This window comes from Felis catus, chromosome E1, assembly GCF_018350175.1.
Source record: "Felis catus isolate Fca126 chromosome E1, F.catus_Fca126_mat1.0, whole genome shotgun sequence".
Taxonomy (NCBI): domain Eukaryota; kingdom Metazoa; phylum Chordata; class Mammalia; order Carnivora; family Felidae; genus Felis; species Felis catus.
The window spans coordinates 10,739,023-10,757,785 of NC_058381.1; the positions used below are offsets into that span (position 1 = coordinate 10,739,023).

Here is an 18,763-nt window from a genome sequence, read left to right on the forward strand (position 1 = left end):
CTCTGTCTCAAAAATAAATAAATGTTGTTGTTGTTGTTTTTTGTTTTTTTTTTTTCAACGTTTATTTATTTTTGGGACAGAGAGAGACAGAGCATGAACGGGGGAGGGGCAGAGAGAGAGGGAGACACAGAATCGGAAGCAGGCTCCAGGCTCTGAGCCAGCAGCCCAGAGCCCGACGCGGGGCTCGAACTCACGGACCGTGAGATCGTGACCTGGCTGAAGTCGGATGCTTAACCGACTGCGCCACCCAGGCGCCCCAATAAATGTTTAAATAAATAAATAAATAAAGTAGGTCTTCATTGGGTTGACAACTGCTATAAAAATGAAAGAACGGAAACAAAAAGGGGAAGGGAAATTCTGATTTAAAAAAAAAAAAAGAATTTTATTTTCTTTTTTTTTTTTCCAGATAGAGGCCATTAACTCGCATAGATGGCCACCCCAATGACCAGGGGAATGCAGAGTGATCTCTGAAAGCACGTAGAGTGAGCAGGACTGTTGAGTCTCCTCACCCGACAAGTGCTCATACCTGGGAACATGCAAACAGGGGTTGTGTCTGCTTGGCTTATAGGGAAGCAGGATGGGGAGGGTGCCTGGCTGGCTCAGTCGGTAGAGCATGTGACCCTCGATTTGTAAGTTCAGGCCCCACATCGTGGTTGTTTGTTTGTTTTTTAATTAAAAATAAAATCTTTTTTTTTTTTAAAAATGGTGGGATTTCTTTTCTGTCTTAATACTTTTATTTTTTAAATAGCAGGTCACCTGGGACACAGGCCAGTCTGAGCTCATGCTTATTCAAAACCAGAACTATTCCTTTTTGACATTTGTAGGGAGGGTTTTCTGGGTTGGCAGGTTTTATTTTTAGAAATGAAAATACAACAGTATAAGGGTCTGTCTTCAATGTTACTGTAGAGGATAGTTTTACCCAATATTTCATGAGGCCATAAAACGGATCCAGCACTGTGTTTCCTTACTGCCCACCACCCAGCCAGGACTATTTCAGGTCTTCACCCCATTTCCAGGAGCAAATTTCCATGTTAGTGAGGGTAGGACAGGTTGTGGTACAGTAATAAGTAAACCCATACATCTCATTCACTTCGTGCAAGTAGTGTTTCTTCCTTGCTCAGAGCATGGTTTATCGCAGATCCGGGCAGTTAGAGGGATTCCCTGGGCCACGCGATCGAGGGGCTGCTCTAACAACCGCAGAATGGGAAGCATACAAACAACAAATATCTCTTTCCCACAGTCCCGGAGGTAGGGAAAGTCAACATCAGGATGCCAGCAGATCTGGTGTGGTGGCTGGTGAGAGCCCACTTCCTGGTTCCTAGACGGCTGTGTCCTCACATGGGGGGTAGAGACTAGAGATCTCTCTAGGACACTTTTATAAGGGCACTAATCCCATTCGTGAGGGCTCCACCCTCATGATCCAATCACCTTCCAAATGTCCCACCTCCTAATACCAACGTATGGTGGATTAGGATGGGTGCGGGGTGGGGTTCAGTCCACAGTAAGAATTAAGAATGCAGGTTCCTTCAGGTAGTGGTTCCACCATCTCCAGCATGAGGACTGGCCTCAGAAACTGGAGCCACAAGCCAAATCACCAGATCTCCAACCCTGAGAATCACCTGAGAATCTTAGAGTCAGTGACCTTCAACAGGTCACAGAGGAGAAACCAGCCAGACGTCAGCACCCTGCTGGGACCTTGACCACAGAGTCGTGTGGGCTCTTGTGAATTCCAGAACTGACCTTGAAAGTCCAGGAAGCCCCCTAATTGGGTTTGGGACCCAACAGCTTGGCCGAGGAGCCTGGAGAGACTTGTGCGGTGAGGGCTCACCTAAGCAAGGAACCTGGCATCAGAAAACATTGGGTTCAAGTCTTGGCTTACGTCTGACTAGTCATGTGTCCGGGCTTCTGTAGAAATGGATACTCCATCCACATGCTGCATGAGATGGTGTGGAGACTTAAGGAAGCTGATGTTTGGGAGGATGCTTTGAACTACAGGGCACAAGACAAATGCTGTACAACTTAATACGACTCATCTTGCTTATGTAGAGCATTTCCACTTGCTTCCATTCAAAGTAGATCACGGCAACTCCTTGCAGCGCTATTGGGTGGGATTCTCGCTAGAGGAAACCTTCCCCCAGGGTCTCCTCAGAGGCTTCCCCCATCCAAGTTCTAAGCCTCCCAGCCCCAAAGTCTGGGAGGTTGTGTAGCTCACGGGTTCACCACATGATGATGGCAGGGCCCCACAGATGCTTCTAGGAAGCTTTTCTGGGCATACACCAGACAAAGTCTGGACCCTATCCCCACCTCTGCCCCAGTCTCCAAAAGTTAGGATCACCCTCGGCCCTCCGTCTTCACCCCTCCTCTCCCCAGCTCTGGCTTTGGGATTTCTTGGCATCATTATTTTGCCCCCAGCTTGCTAACTGAAGCTTCTACTGTGAAGCCACTTGTCCCACACCAAGTCCCTCCGTCTCAGTCCCTGCAACACTGCTTCCCAGAGCTGAACCAGAGTGGGAGGAAATCACCTAAGAAGAGCACCTGGATTTCAGGACAGCTGACCTTAAAAACTCTGCGGCGCCTGGGTGGCTCAGTTGGTTAAGCGTTCGACTTCAGCTCAGGTCACGATCTCGCGGTTCGCGAGTTGGAGCCCCACATCGGGCTCTCTGTGGTGACAGCTGGAGCCTGGAGCCTGCTTTGGATTCTGTGTCTCCCTCTCTCTCTGCCCCTCCCATGCTCATGCTCTGTCTCTCAATAATAAATGAACATTAAAAAACAACAACAAAAAACTCTTCTGATGGATGTGGGGGAACACCAGCTGGGGAATTAGGAGTTTGGAGCTGCCGTACTCTGCCACCAGCCAGCTGGGGGGCATTAACTGAGACGTCCCTTCTCTGGGTTTGCATCTGTAAAAGGCAGGGTTTGGACACGGTGACCTCTGCTGAAATTCTGAGGTGGGGAGCTGAGGCAGGGAGGAGACACAGCATGGGAATGCCTGGCTGGCTGACCCCCGCCGCCCCCGACCAGAGGTAGGCCTGGGGTCCTCCTCCCTCTAGTTTTTATGAAGCAAAGACTCCTCACCTACACCTCCAACTCTCTCCTTCTGCCAGGACAGATGCCCGGTGACAATCTATTCCCAGGGCCATCTGAGGCAGGAGAGACCAGAAGAGCAGGACCCCAAGTCTTAGTGGAAGGTGGCTGTGCCCTTGGCCTTTGGCCTGAGCCCTCCTGCAACCCCCAAGTGGGGTGTTGGACACTCAGGTCCCAGATCTCCTGAATTTCAGTCTTGCTCTCCCTATCCACAGGTCCCCACCATGGAATGCCTTGGTTTACCTCCCCCGCCCCTGTGCCCCAAAGCCCTCTGGGGGCTGAATTCGAGTATTGTTTCAATAATTTACTGGGAAATTGACACTCAAGCACACACAGTTTATTTTTCATATAAGGCGCCCATGAATACTTTACAGCTTAATAGCCTAGAAGTCTTCCAGCAGGACTTTTCTGTCCCATGGAAGGACGCTGGGCCCTCTGGGTTCCTGTGGGGGGTTGCACCCAGGTCTCCTGCAGACATGGGCTCCAGAAAAAGGGCGTGTTCGTGTTCGGGATGGAATGTGTTCTTCCCTTTGCTGTCCCTTGCAGGACTTTCATAGACTCACGAGGGCTGTCCGATTTAGCTCAGAATGCAATTACGGGCATTTTTCTTTGGCATCTAACCCATTGCTGGGACAGCATTCCAGAAAGAACTTGGGCACTCTGCTGTCTGAGCTTGCTCAACAAAGAACACACCCATGAGGGAAGATCTACAGGGACCCCCATTCAAAGTGCATATGTGGACTCCCTGGGGCTGCGGAGGGTCAGGGAGGCCACCATTATCCTCCTGGGGGCAGCTCTGGGAAAAGTCATCAGAGCAAAGTGTCTCCACTCTGGGGATCAGGTCGCTGTCCACCACACTGGACTCTTTGGTTCTGCCCAGTGGCCGCTCCTTCTCTCTCTCCCCCAGCCCCTCATCAGTGCTCCCTGGTCCTGAGCACCAACGTCACCCGACCCCGCGGCTTCTCCCATCTGTGAAGGGACAGATCCTCTCCACCCAAGGGAGACTTCCAGAATGGTGCCTGCTCAGCCTTCCTACAATTCAGGGTCATCAGGGGAATAAGCCAGGAGAGGGAGGCCAGTGGAGCCTCACTCTGGGTGGGAAGCCCTGGGGTCAAGTTGGTCTGGGAACCACAGGCAGGTTAGCAGTGGTCTGCAACCAGGAACGGGCCCTATCCTCTATCCACTGCCCCCAGACACTGCCTCCTGGCCCCAGGTGGCCTCCCCAGGATCCTGGAGCCACCTGGATTGTCCAGCTCGGCCAGCCACCCGGACACTGGGCATTGGAGCAGGGCGGTGCGGCACGCCGTGCTCTCCACACCGCCCCCAAGTCCTCCCCTCCGGCACCTCCTGCCCTCCCACCCGGCACCTCTTCCTCCCTTGGGTCTCCTGGGCCCCGTTATTCTTCCTGCAGTAGGGGCTCTCGGTCCCCTTCCTGCACCCTCTCGTCCTCCTCCTTCTCCATGCAGCCCACGGTGGCAGCCAGCCCGGCGCCCACGCCACCCCCGACCACCGCAGCCCCCGTGGCCCCCACCGCCGCGCCGGCCGCCACCATCCCGGCCTCCGCGGCCAGCGCGGCCGCGGCCATGCCGGCGCCCACCACGCCGCCCGCCAGGCCCATGAGCCCGGCGCCCACGGCGCCCCCGACGGCGGCCAGGTGGCCACAGAAGCGCATGGTGTAAGAGTCCATGAAGACCTTGGCCTCGGCCTGCAGCTCGGCCTCCAGGGCCTCCAGGGTCTGCTCTCTGCCCTTGCACAGCAGGGCCGCCCCGTGGCGGGCCAGGATGGCATCTTTCTGGGTGGCGAGGAGGGTCCGCATGGTGTCGGGCAGTACCCGGAGAGCAGAGAATATGCGCTTGGTGGCCACGTCCTGTGGCGGGGAGGAAGGAAGGTGCGCTGACCTTCCGCCCTGGAGCCCTGTCCCAGGGAGGGGGGGGGAGGGGCCCGCCGCCCGAGGCGCCGCCCCCCGCTCGAGGCTGGCTCACCTGCTGCCGCACGTACTCCTCAAACTCCTTCTTGGCAGCTTCCACCGTCCTCAGGTCGTGCAGCTGGGCGGCCATCTGTCCACGGCAAAGCCAGGCTGCCTCCCTCCTCGGCCGCCCGCGCCCTCCGCTCCGTGCCGGGGCCCAAGGCCCCGCCCCCGCCCGGCCCCCCAGACCCTTCCCCGGGGTTGGGGGTGGGGGGGGTAGGGGCCCCTACCTCGTCCGGGGAGGTGAACTCGGGCCCCGTCCTCCCCATCCAGCCTGAGAGGTTCTGCAGAGACATCACGGGAGGGGTCAGGGAGGGCAAGGGGCGCGGGGGCGGGGGGCGGGGGGCGGTTTCTCCGGGGCCTGGAGCTGGGGGCTGGCCCACCTTGATTTCCTGAGCTAACTGCTGCCCGGTGAGCAGGCGTCTGTCTCCCCTGGCCGCGGGGCGGCCCTCGCTCCAGTACCCCTGGCAGCGGCTCTTGGCATGCTGGGGGACCGCACTCAGCACATCGGCGACGTAGGCACAGAGGTGGCGGACATCGTCATCTGTGTCTGAAGAAGAGATTCCTCATGCTGAGGACCGGGGGCTGAGCAGGACCGGGCTTTGGGAGGAGAAAGGGTGTCAGAGGCAGGGAGAGGCTCGCTAGGGCAAGGGGGGGTCACCCAGAGGAGGGCAGGCGGGGGAGGCCTTGCTCCTGGGGACACTCACCGCCTGGGCTTCCGTGGTCTTTGCTGGCCCACCGCCTCTCGGGAGCAGGCAGGAGGTAGCAGCGGGCTCGCCTCCCTCGGAGCAGCTCCTGAACCTTGGGGTATTTGCTGGAGGCTTTCTGAGAGCGCAGAGGGGAGACCTGTGAGCTAGAGGCCACGCTCCTGTTCTTAGCTCCCTGCAGGCCCCCTCCCCAGTTCCCCTCACCTCCTGCCCAGTTCCCCCACCGCCACCTTCATCCCCGCCCTCTGCACCCCTCACCTGGATGACGTCACCCACGTGCCCCAGCCCTGCCTTGTTGGGGTGGGATGAGTCCCGGACTAAGAGATCCAGGTGCTGGAAGAGAAGGGGTCCTGACACCAGCAGCTGTGGGGTGTTAGAGTCTGGGGTGATGTGTCCGGACATGGGTGTCTCACCTGGATCGGCACCATCCCATAATGCCTGCCCATCACCTCGGCCACGTGCACAAACATCTGGGGGTGAGGCACCGAGGGTCATGGCTGGGCCACTGCAAGGACTGTGGCCCCCTCCCCTCTGGGCACACTGGGGAACCCGCGCCCCCAGCTCCCGGCTCTGGGACTCCCCTGCCTCTCCCAACCAGGCATCCCACACGTCACCCTCTGCCCTTGACCGCCCCCCCCCCCCCCCAGCCCAGCTCCGGGTCTTGCATGAACTCCTCGGCCAGAAATGGAAGACACCTCTGATTGTGGCTGATCCAGTCCCCTGGCCTTACGGTCAGGACAGGGACAGGGTGGCACCCCTAGACCAAATGTCTCCTCACCTCCAGATATTCCAGGTCTGTATCCTTCAGCTCCGGGGAGGTGTTGAGGATCTGGAACCAAGGAGAACAAGATGGAAGAGGGTCTGCAAAGGCAAAGAGATACTGGGAAGACCCCGGGGAGGAAGGAGCTCGCAGGCCGACTGTGAGGCCGGGACCTGGGAGACACCTGCCTGGGAGCCTGCACAGCCTGCAGGGCCTGGACTGGCCTCGAGGGGGTGGAAGGTCCTGCTGACCTTCAGCTGCTCCCAGCGGCTGTTGACTTCCCTTTAGAACAAGCCATGTTCCCACCTTCACTGACCGGGGGCGACCCTCCCTTGCAGGGGCAACCCCAGAGTCTGTGGGGACCCTGGACACGGAAGTCTATGAGATCAGGGTAACCATCCCTAGCACTCCCAGGGCTGGATGGGGCTGAGATGTCCAGTCTGGAGAGATTCCTGAGCTGGAGCCAGGCAGGTGGGGCGGATGACCAGGTCACAGTGCCCTCACCTGGTAGGAGCTCAGCATCGTGGTGAGGGCACAGAGCTTGGTCCTGGTTTCCCTGCTCAGCTCCGGGCTCATGGCGTCCCCTGTGTCCACCAGGAACACAGCCACCTGTATGGGGGGTGGGAGTGGGGGATGAACCACGGGGTCAAGCCTGCCTCACTCTTCCATGTGCTCCCCCCAACCCTGCCTCTCCCTACCCCGTCTTCCCGTCCCTGTCCCCAAAGCTTTCTTTCTCCATTTCCCCTCCCCTTTGTCCCTGCTCTCCCCGACCAACCCCCCACCCTCCACGTTCCCCCGATACCCACCCCCCCATCCAATCTTCACCTCCTCTGCCCTTGGGCCCCTCACCTTCCTCCCCTCCTTCCCCAGCAGGAAGGGGTGACTCCACATCCATATGCCCCTGGTGAGGCTATTGGCACCCCAACTGAACCCCTGCAGGGACCCTCCTCCTCTCGGCCAGCCGCCCTCCCCTGACTCCTGTGGGTCAGAGAAGAGAGCATCAGGTGGACCCTCCAGCCCCCATACCCCTCCCAAAGCCGGGCGGGGACCCCTAACCTGCCCTCACCAGGCCCGGCAGGCCCCGGAGCAGGTGGTTGAGGAGGAAGGTCTTCCCTGAGTGCTGCTCCCCCAGGACAGCGAGGAGGCAGACAGGGGTGTCCCTGGCCAGGGGGTGCTTCAGGCAGCGGTTGATGGCACCCATCCTCAGGATGAGGCCTCCGGAGGCATTGATGCGCACCAGCAGCAGCGGCTCGGCCCTCACGGAGCAGGTCTCCTGGGCCGAGGTGGGGGGGGGGGGGGGAGGAGAGTTCCCTGAGCACCCAGGCAGTGGGAGCCGGGCCCCAAGCGGGGAGCGTGTCCAACCCCAAACTCCGCTCCCCGCCCTGACATGCTAGAACGGAGACGGAGCCACCGTCAGACCCGGGGGCCTCCACGCCCCCTCCCCACGCCGAGGCTGGGACCCTGGACCTGCAGCACAGCGGGCAGAGGCCTCTGCGGCAGGAGCTTCATCTTCTCCCCCAGACTCCGGAGGCCCCTCTTCTGCTTGCAGATCTTCCGGCACTCTGGACAGCAAGGCGGCTCGCAGCCCGGGACGCGGTGTGTGCTGAAGCACCGCGCGCAGAAGTCATGGCCACAGTCCAGTGAGACGGGCTCCCGCAGCCTCTCCAGGCAGATGGAGCAGGCGGGGAGCTCCCGCGGCACTGCGGGCCGGGACCCCAGGCCCAGCTCCAACTTGGGGAACGGCGCGTGAGACCTGGGGGTGCAGAGCAGGCTGTTGGGAGCAGTGTGCGGGGCGCGGGGAGGGCAGGTCAGGAGTTTGGGGGGCGGGGGGGCTCCCAGCGAGGCCACGCCCTGCTCGTTCCTCACTGACTTGCACCCCAGAGCCTGGGACCCCAGGGGGGGAGGCAGCAGAACAGCGGTGACAGTGCTCCCGGCAGGGAGAAGCCTGGATGGAGTCACCGTGTGTCCATGGGCAAGCTCCCGCACTGATCTGGGCCCCGGTTTCCTGACTGTCCGAGACGGGAGGTTAGCGGTCCCTGCCTCACGGGGCCACTGGGGCGATCACACGAGCTGGTGCACGTGCAGAGCCCTGCCCGGTGCCCGGCACGAATACTCACTGGAAACCGTCTCCCACAGCCTTCTGCTGCAAGGGCTTCCTCAAGGAGTTACTGGCTTCGGCCGGACCCCCCAGGGGTGATACCTGCATATGCTACACTATGGGACCATAAGGAGTGGATGGGAGCCTCCCAGCGGTGGGGCAGATGGCTCCGATTCTTAGAAGATTCCTTCCGCTCTCCCATTCTGAGCTGGATTTGGTCTCCATGCAGCACCCGCCGGATTTTCTCCATCCCTCCCTCCATACCCTGGCAGATCCCGCTTCAGGCCCTCCCCTGGCACAGCCCTCTGGAGGGAGGCCGGGTGGCCCCAGGCCTCCGGTTCCCGGACCAGCCTAGCGAGCAGGATCTGGGGCAGTCCGGCCGGGTGGCCCTGCCACTCACCAACTGTTGCGGCTGTTTCCCATGAAGCTCCGTTTTCTCTCCTTAGAGACATAATTGGGGGTGGGGGTGGGGGGGGGATAAAACGTTATCTAGAAGAGAATCCAGATTTCTGTCTTCCTCCTAGGTCTCAGTGGACCCCATCCCCCCTCCAAAGACCCATCCCTCCCTGTCCCCAGGTGGCCCTTTCCACCCCCACCCCCCCACCCTGCACCCCAGATCTCAGGACCCAATGCTTGCCTGTTTGCCAAGCCGATGACAGAAGGAAATGATTGACAAGGCGGACCTCGGCATGGGGGGCTGGGAGCGGGGAGAGGTCTGGAAGCTGAGAGCCGAGGCCCCGAGACACTGTCAGCTGCAGTGAGGATGGCTCTCCTCCTAAGGGCTGGCCGAACAGTGGCAGGTGGACGGTGGGTGGGGGATGGTCTCCCCAGAGGAGCCGGCAGCGACTCGTCAGAGCTGGAAAATAGATGTGACAGTCGGGAAAGAGGAGGCTGCCTCTGGACTCACCCCAGGGGGAGGAGACAGGACTGCGGGAACCAGGGCTCCGGAGGAGGGAGGGACAGAGCCGGGCTCAGAATCCCTGGCAGAGGCTGGGATGCAGGCAAGCCGAGGTGGTGAGTCGCCATGGTGACGGAAGGGAAAGATAAGGACAGGGAGGGGGAGGAGGGATGGAGAGAGAGAAGCCATATGGGCGCGTGGCAGAGATGGAACTGTGGGCAGGCACTGCCCCTACTGGCCCAGCCAGGGTTCTTCCCAGGCCACTGAACAGGGTGTGCCAAAGGGGAGGTGTGGGAGATGAGGTATCGCACCCCCGGAGAGTGACGCGGAGCCTCCTTTCGGTCCCTGGAGGGACAGTTTCCTGAGCAGCCAGTTCTGTGTGGGGCCCCAGGATGCCCGCATATTGCATGTGGTCCGGCGCATTCCCTCCTGCCCCGGGCATCTCACTGGTGCCAACGGTGAAAAGCTGCAGCTTTCCTGGCCCCCTGACTTCTCTGACACTGGCTGTGTGTTCCCTGGCATGTCCCCTTCCATGAAGCTTTCACGTGTGACTTCTGCTTCAAACGTGTGACTCTCACCTCTAGCCCCTCGCATCTACTCCCCGGTGCACGGCCAGCAGAATCTGCCTGAACACAGCTGGGTCCCATGCTGCTCCAGGACCGGCCATGGCTCCCTACAACATCAGATCAAAATCCAAACCACCTGGCCTGCGTCTGCGGGCCTGAAACTTCCTCTCCAGCCTCCGCCCTCTGTCACCCTTCTCTGCCTCTGCACCTCTGCACCTTGCCTGCGGCAGGGCTTCCCCTCATCCCTCCTGAGAGACCCTCGCAGGTCCAGCTCAGATGCCATCCCCTCCTGGAGCTTCCCCGCCTCCCCCTTCCCGACTGGGCGTGATCTTGCCATCAGGTAGCTCATGGTCAGGCTCCTGATTGTGACAGTTTCCGAGGGGCCCAAGTCCTGGAATCAGACTTCCCATCTGACCCGTATGAGCCAGGGGCCCTGGGCGCTTTCCTTCACTCCTCTAAGCTCTGAGGTCACAAGTATGTACAGAAAGCCACTTGCCCAGAGGAAGTTATTCTTAAGCCCTGGGAGCTTGGTGCGGAGGGGAGGGGGGAAGGGTGGGGAGGGGTGATGGATTCACCAGAAGTCCACTGGGGACCATCCCCAGCAGGTGGGGCTAGATAGGGCTCGCTCCTGTCTTTCCCACCAGGATGGAGAAGCTCAGCTGGCGGACCCGAACCCACTGTGGGCCGGCAGCAGAGCCTCACTCTAGGGAGTAGCGGAGCAGAGCCCTAGACCGGCACTCATCTTTGTGGCAGAGAGTAGGCTTCCCCTATCCATGGACTTGGATGGCTGGCAGAGAGATGCAGGGGAGAGAGCCAGGGGGCTGGACGCACACGGAAGGTCTACACCTGCCCTGTCCTGGCAACACCTGGGTAAGCTGCTATCCTCTCTGAGCCTGAGGCACTCCAGTAGATTTCACTTTTAAAAACACAAACTCCAGGGGTGCCTGGGTGGCCCAGTGGGTTAAGCAGCTGACTCTTGGTTTCAGCTCAGGTCATGATCTTGATTGAGGTTTGTGAGTTTGAGCCCCACATCAGCCGGCTTGGGATCCTCTCTCTCCCTGTCTCTCTGCCCCTCCCCTGCTCTCTCGCCCTCTCTCTTTCTCAAAATAAATAAATAAGCTTTGAAAAAAAACCCCACAAAACCTGAAAAAACCAAAACACAAACTCCAAGCTACACTAAGGAAGAGCTTCCAGATGGGGATGCCCAGTGCAGATGCCTAGACACAGGTCCCTTCTGAGGGCTGGCCCAGAGTGACTGCACCGGTCACACAAAAGAAGTCGACCCTGGTCACTCTGGCTTGCTGGGTGGACACCGTTTTACAAAGGGCTGGAGGTGGGCGGGGAGGCCGGCTAAAAGGGTAGGGCCCGCACCCAGGCCAGGCACCTGAGAGAGGCTCGCTGTGAGCCATAGTGGGAACCGGCCTGGCAGAGGGGCAGGCAGGAGAAGTACACTGCACCCTCAGGCTGAGAGCCTCGTGCTCCTGGAGAAAGGCCTGGACCCCGTTCCTCTGCTCCTAGAGGCCCCTGCTGCTATCTGGGGCTCTGAGGGGAACCCGCTGCCCAGGGAGCCTGGCTGTAGAGGTTAGGTGTGGATGGTCCCATTTTTTCCACTAGGCTCTGTAGGCCTGTGAATGTCTCTACAGTCTCTGGGAAGGATTGAAACCTGATGGGAATGGGATAATCTCCAAACTCCAAGAAGAAAACGTCAAATCAAACGTGATACCTGCTGAGTTGGGTGTCTGCTACCCTCCACGTGATGTCAGCTGGTAAACCCAGCTCGTGTCATCTGTGACGTCAGATGCAAATCTTCAGTGCCATGGAGTCAACGAATGTTTACCGAGCACCTGCTGAGTGCTGAGCACTGAGCTAGATCCTGGGACATCAGGCGTGACCAAAATGGAGAACGTAATAGCCGTTTCGTGTTCATACACAGTAACAAGTAATCTGTTCTTAACAAATTCGACATTGTAAAGATCATATAAATCCTCTTTAAAAGAATTCATGGCAAAATATTTCAATTCCGTGTGGGCTATGGGCAATCCTTGTTTTGGCATGTCTGCGCTGATGTGAAGGGAGATTTCCCCAAGGTCAAAGTTCCTGAGCCTGGCAGGTGAACCCCACCCAAGAGGGGGCCCTAGCAGGGTAGCCCTGTGCACCTGCACAGGGCCCACAGTGGCTGGAAAGGAAAGGAAGAACGCCGGCTCTGTAGGGCGAGGATACCACGTAGGGCCTCCCACAGCGCCCCCAGCCTACCCCAGGGACTCACAGGGTCAGGAAAGGCCACACTGAGCTAGGCCTGCCCTACAAGGTAGACAGGCCTCTGGGGAGCTCGGAGAGCTGAGTGGTGCGTTCAGAGAGAGCAGAGCCCACATGAAGGGGGTTTGGCAAGAGAGTGGGCCTGGGTTTCAGGAGCTTGAGCTGTGGGGAGGGAGTTGAACTTCAGGCCCTGGAGACAGACTCGTTCATTATTCCATCCATTTGTCCATTCGTTCACCCAACAAACATCGTGGTTCCTCCCTCCCTGTGGGTCCAGCTCCTACTGGCCCAGCTCAGGCCGTTGGCCTCCTGACCTCTGGCTCCAGCTTCCGGCCTGGGAGGAGGTGGGGGGGCGGAGACACTTTTGGAGAAACTAGGAGCCAAAAATACTCCTACTCATAGGCATAGTTCCAAGCACCCTACGGGCGTGAACTTACCCTCAATAACACAACCTATGACGGAGGTACTGTATTACTCCCGTTTCACAGATGAAGAAACAGGCCAGAGAGGTTAAGTCACTTGTCCAAGGTCACACAGCCATTAGTGGCAGCACTAAAATCCAAACCCAGACAGACAGTCGGGCTCCTGCACCCAAGCTCTTAACCACTACATTCTATGGTTTTCCTGGGTGGCAGAAATCATCTCAATTACAATAAGCCTGGAAAGCAGTGTGCGGTCTTGCTGTATCTCAGGATGGAGCCATTTACTTCAGAGAAGGAAAGAAAAATTGGCCCAGGCCTGGTCTAGGTAGAAATTGGAATTAGGAATCAGGCAACTGAGTGTTGGATGGTTCTGACCCCAGCTCGCTGTGTGACCTTGGGCAAGTCACCGACCTTCTCTGGGCCTCAGTTTCCTGATATGTAAATGGAAAGGGGCTCAATGAGACCAGAAGTCCCTTCTGTTGGAGTGTCTTGCTCCTCTCCTGCCTCCCCGGCCTGGAGCTTCCAGAAGGCACGGGGCAGGCCGGCACTCATCAGGAAGCCTGGCACAGTAGGTGCTGGTGAGCACTGGATCCCTTCCCTCCCAGCCCTGCCGCCTGGACAGCTCTCCTTCCTCCGTGCCCCTGGGAACCACCCGGATGCCCCGAGCACTGCCAGCGGGGCAGGCCATGTGAGGGATCGGCACACCCCCCTCTACTGTTGCTGTGGTGCCTTTCTGTCTCTGGGGCGTGCGTTCTCTGGGAAGATCTAGCCACCTGCATCCCCTGGCTTCCGCCCAGCTGCCCCAGGGCACTTCCCACGGGTGACTGGCTGGGAGAAAGAAAAGGCAGACACACCCACAGGCTGGGGCTGAGGTGACATCCCTCCACCTGTCTCCAGCCTGAACCCAGCTACACTGTTCTCTACTCCTCCCTGAGCTGCTCCCGGCCCCCTGCTCCCTCTCCCGGCCCCCTGCTCCCTCCCCCGCCCCAGCCTGAGCCTCAGCTTCCCTCACCAGCCCCGCATCCCTGTCCGGGGTCCCCCTCCCTAGATGCAAACAGCTCTCTCTGGCTGTGGCCCAGGCAAGAGTCTGTCACTCCTTGCCTTCTCCCACAGCTTCTTCCTCCTGCACCATCTCCCCAGTAGACTTCTGGGTTGCTCCTGCCCTGGGAAGCCTGTGAAGGTCTCTGCTGCAGCTGTTCCTGGGAGAGCCCAGAGACCCTGATCACTGAGCAGGATGTGCTGTGTACTGACTCCCCCCAACGTGTCCCCGAGGCCTGGCGGGTGAGTGAGGAGTCCACTCACCCACCTGTCCACCACCCATCAATTCACTGTCCATTCCCCCAGCCATCCATTATACATGCACTGATTATCTACCCATTTATTATCCACTTACTTATCCGCCCACCCAGTCAGGCATCCACTCCTTCATTATCCTTTATTAATTCCCCCACGTATACACAACTCATGTCCTATATTCTTTCATCCATCCATTCCCTGGATACTCATCCATGCGCCTTCGTGAGCATGCACACATGTACGATTTCCTCCATCCACTTACCCACTCACCCATCCACTCATGCACCTACCTGCCCCCCATCCAGCCACCCCCACCCACCTGCCCCATCCATTCACTCCCCCACTCCCCTTCTCCCACCCACCCATCCATCCACCCATCCACCCACCCACCCATCCACTCGTGCAACCACCTGCCCCCCCTCCTCCCCAGCCATCCATCCATCCTTTCAGCCATCACTCCACTTTATGTCTGTCCATCCAATCATCCATGCTCACACTTATCCATCCACATTGCAAACATGGATTAAGCACTAGATACCAGGCATCATGCTGGCCCCAGGCGTAGACTAGTGAACCTTCATGGTGCTTCCAGTCTAGTGGTGGGGAGGCAGAAAAATCATTAGACAAGTCCTGGGTGATCTGATGAGGGTGAGGCAGGAGGACCAAACAAAGGCACCTCACGCAGATCTGGACATCTGGAAGGCATCCTCCACAAGGCAATGCCCAAGCTGAGCCTGAATGACAAACACAAGCTGGCCGGCAAAGCTGTGGGAGCAGGAAGACAACATCTCTGGCAGGGACACCAGTACTCACAAAGACCCCGAGGTGTGAGATAAAGAGCCTAGTTTGTGCAGCTTACGAAGCGACGAGAGGCAAGGGGAACAGGGGCCAAGGCCCACAGGGGCACATAAGCCCCCAACCCTTTGCCATCATCCCTCGTGTCCCGCCCCACAGTGCTCTCTTGCGGGGCTCAGGAGCCCACTATCTTGTCAAGCCAACGGCCCCCCGGGCTGTCAGGTGTGGTGAGCTGGGTGCGGCGGGTGCTGCAGAAGCCCCAGCCGCCCTGGTGCCCATGCCAGCACAGCTGCCTTCACGCCCTGGCCCTCACCCTGGCCCCCGAGGTGCTCCCCACGCCCTGTGGGCCCGGTGGTCGCCCTCACTCTCACCGTGGCCTTTACCAAGGTGCCTCCGTGCAGGGCCCCCTTGTGCAAGCCTCAGAGCCCCGGCCCACACGGCTGGGCCCAGGGGTCAGGCCTCCTTCAGCTGAAGGACAGCAGTGGAACGAGAGCCAGACCGGAGACAACGGAGCTGGAAGAAGGCGCCAGCTCCCGCAGCACCTGCCGTATTGGCCGGCATCTTTGAGTTTTGAGTAAAGAGCAAGATAAGGCCGAGCGTGTGTGGGATTCCTGCTTTTGTGGAGACAAAACAAAGTAGCCACTAAGAGGACGCCCCCCCGGCCCCCGACAGCGTCCGTCAGTCCTCTTTCATCACAGGTGCCCCAGGCTTGCCCTGAGACACCCCCTTGGATTGAAAGGCCAATTCCAGGCTGCAGCCCAGATGCCTGAAACCCTGTGACACGGGGGAGGCTGCGGCCAGCTCAGTCGGGAGGCCGCATGTTCCCACTCCACAGATGGCCGTGCTTATAAGCGGTGCCTAGTTTCAACATCTGTGTTCAGAGCTGGGGTCCCAGGGGGACAGTTGGCAAAGAGCGATATCAAGGCCAGTCCCAGAACTCTACGGATGGGCAGGAGACAGTTCAGATGCTAGAGGGGCCAGGCCCATGTGTGGCTGCTCGTGACCCTGACCCGTAAACCTGGCTGCACCTCCCTGCTGTGTGCCAGCGTATGGGACTTCCCGTCAGAAGCTGGAGGAAAGTCGAAGCCCCCATCATCAGTTTGATCCCAGGCTTCCTGAAATAATTTTCATAAAAAAAAACAAAAAAAAAACCCAACATTTACTTAGCAGTATAGGATTCGTATGTTGCCACATGAACCGCCTCAGTGGATTCCCACAACACGGTGATTATTAGCCCCATTTTTTGGATGGGGAAACTGACGTTCAGAAAGCTGAAGAGACTTCCCATGCCAGGCCTGGCAGGGGGAACCAGGCTCCCTGACTCCCAGGCCTGTGTCGCCCCTTCGACCGCCCACCCGGTCCTGTGGGCTTTACCGTGTCCAGAGGGTCTCTCGACATCTCACCTCCATGTTTTTGCCCCTGCCACTCCCCTGCCTGGGACACCCTCACCATTCTCAGCCAGGTCCAGGTTGGCTCCCACTTCCTGCAGGGAACTTTCCCCAGCCTTCTCTCTCCTGCCCTTTGCTTCTCAGTCAGAAGATGCCTCCTCTGTACCAAGCAAGCACGGAGCCCGATGCTGGAGCTACAAGTAACAAACAGGGTCCCTGCCCCGAGGCGCTCGAAGACTAGGCTCAAACAAGGAGACAGGCAGCTTGACCCTCAGCGCGGTCAGTGCTGGTACAGAAGCCCAGGGACCTGTGGGCCCCCGGGAGAAGCCGCTGTCCCAGACTTGGGGGCCGCTGAGGCTCAGCGCTGTAGGATGAGTGGGAGTTAACCCCACGAAAGATACCGGGAGGGGGGGGGATTCCAGGCCACGTGCAAAAAAGGCCAGTGTGGTTGTGGCACCGCAAGGGGGCTAGTCAGAGCAGAGGCAGGGTGGGGGGACCCAGAGCGCAGTCCACAGGGCACAGGTTGTAGGGGGCCATGTAGAGTCTCTCGCTGAGTGACAGTGGGAACCATAAATGATATTAAGCAGGTGGCATGTGATCAGATCCGTGTCCCTGAACCATGACTTCGCCTGAATGGACCGGAGGAGACCACTTGTGGTTCTGGACAGCTACCTCTCTTTAGGCACCTTTGAGTATATTTAACTAGTCTCCCACAAGTCCTCTAGTGACAGACATCAAGGGCATCGCTAACGTTTTGCTGTAACACACGGTGCTGTAGCGAACGTTCCTGCTCTGACACGCTTCCCACCTGGATGATGTGATCTAAGGACGTCCTGACCGACACAGCGCTTCATCACGCGCTTTGATCTTTGCCAACTGCAGCCACGCAGGTTAAAAGACGCTTCTTGCAGTCTACTGGGCATTCCTAGTTTGCTCCAGAGTTTTGAGGTCATCTATCTGTCTTGTGGCCAAAAACAGGGTTGTTGTTGTTGTTTTTGCCCTTTTAAAGGGGAAGCTTTAAAGCATCCTAAATACCCAGCTATAAATAAGTAGTTGATGAAGTAACGAGACATAACTCAGAGACTTAGGCAAAGCTGTTGTTGATTGCTGAGTCGATTTCCGTTTAGAACCCAAGCTGTTGGGGCATCTGGGGGGCTCAATCTGTTAGGCGTTGGACTCTTGATTTCCCCTCAGGTCATGATCCGAAGCGGGCTCTGTGCCGACAAGGGGCTCGACAGCCGAAATCAAGAGTTGGGACGCTTAACCGACTGAGCCACCCAGGCGCCCCTTTTTGTTTGTTGTTTGGGGTTTTTGGGGCAGGGCTGGTTTCTTCTGAGGCCTCTCTGCTTGACATATAGATGGCTGCCTTCTCCCTGGGTTGTCGCGTGGCTTTCCCTGTGAGTGTCTGTGTCCCAGTCTCCTCTTCTTATATGGGCACAAATTATTGGATTAGGGCTCACCCCAATGAATTTTACCTTAATTACCTATTTAAAGGCTCACCCTGGGGGCGCCTGGGTGGCTCAGTCGGTTGAGTGACCAACTTCGGCTCAGGGCATGATCTCATGGTTTGTGAGTTTGAGCCCCGCGTCAGGCTCTGTGCTGACAGCTCAGAGCCTGGAACCTGCTTCTGATTCTGCGTCTCTCTCTCTCTCTCTCTCTCTCTCTCTCTCTCTGCCCCTCCCCCACTCATGCTCTGTCTCTGTCTCAGAAATAAATATTTAAAAAAAATTTTTTAAAGGCTCACCCCAATTAATTTTACCTCAATTACCTATTTAAAGACTCTGTCTCCAAATAGAATCACATTCAGAGACACTGGGGGTTACGACTTCAACATGTGAATTTTGAGGGAACACCATTCAGCTCATAACAGGCCCCAAGTGGATAACTGTGAGAAGTAAGGGTGACGATTCATTTTCAGAAATGCCGAATAAAAGCTGTGCTGTCTAGTTAACGATAAGTTTACAACCTATTGGAAATATGTCCCCCCCCCCCCCCCACCAACGAGGTCCCAAACCCTTAGACACTTCACTTCCTGGTTCTACTTCCCTCTCCATTTCGCAGGCTTTGCAATGAGCACGCACCAAAGAACTGAAGTCTCTGCGTCACCCCAGGAATGAACATTTGTTGCAATCAGACTACTTTTTGTCTTACATGGGCATAGGTGACTTCCGGGTAAGGCTGTAAGCTCTGTAGTGCTCAGCCAATGAGGAACCAGGGGAAGGACTCACCTCTGTAGCGCTCAGCCAATGAGGAGTCAGGGGAGGGCCTTGCACGCTAGGAGATAAATTGCCTGCGGTAACTGCCCCAAGTGTGCCTGTCCATGAGACACCTGCTCTTGCAAGAACGCTGAGTAAAGCCTTGCTTCACTGCGCTCCGAGTGTCGGTGTCCCTCCTCTGATTGGGTCGGTGGCCTTATTTCTCACAATAACTAGCATGTGAATGTGGACAGAGTGAGGAAAGAAGCTTGGAGGGGCTGGCAGGAGCCAGAAAGGTCCTGGCTATCAGGCTAAGAAAACTAGACTCTGTC

At 57.9% G+C, this 18,763-nt stretch overlaps 1 protein-coding gene and 1 long non-coding RNA gene across 10 annotated transcripts in view; one reads left to right on the plus strand and one right to left on the minus strand.

Annotated features, from left to right (window-relative positions):
* LOC102901275 overlaps window positions 1-696 on the plus strand; it is a 72,152-nt gene extending 71,456 nt beyond the window's left edge. For all 4 annotated transcript variants that reach the window (XR_006589373.1, XR_006589374.1, XR_002148892.3 and 1 more), the window contains one exon: window positions 407-696. This is a non-coding gene — a long non-coding RNA (uncharacterized LOC102901275). The remainder of the gene's footprint in view (window positions 1-406) is intronic.
* Window positions 697-3,399: 2,703 nt separating this feature from the next.
* Window positions 3,400-13,694, minus strand: RNF112 (ring finger protein 112). Of its 6 annotated transcripts, XM_045044270.1 has the most exons (16): window positions 11,803-13,694; window positions 10,092-10,186; window positions 9,253-9,471; window positions 9,016-9,056; window positions 7,985-8,270; window positions 7,584-7,790; window positions 7,367-7,495; window positions 7,022-7,126; window positions 6,536-6,586; window positions 6,171-6,227; window positions 6,016-6,090; window positions 5,758-5,875; window positions 5,434-5,600; window positions 5,281-5,334; window positions 5,067-5,141; window positions 3,400-4,951 (listed from the first exon to the last, which is right to left on the minus strand). In XM_045044270.1, the coding sequence occupies exons 3-16, from the start codon at window positions 9,304-9,306 to the stop codon at window positions 4,481-4,483; spliced, it is 1,890 nt and encodes a 629-aa protein (XP_044900205.1). In that variant the 5' UTR covers window positions 9,307-9,471; window positions 10,092-10,186; window positions 11,803-13,694; the 3' UTR covers window positions 3,400-4,480. The 6 variants fall into 6 exon arrangements, with proteins under 6 accessions (XP_044900205.1, XP_023099664.1, XP_044900204.1 ...); XM_023243896.2 differs by lacking the exon at window positions 10,092-10,186; XM_045044269.1 differs by lacking the exon at window positions 11,803-13,694 and having other exon boundaries at window positions 10,092-11,062.
* Window positions 13,695-18,763: the final 5,069 nt, after the last annotated feature.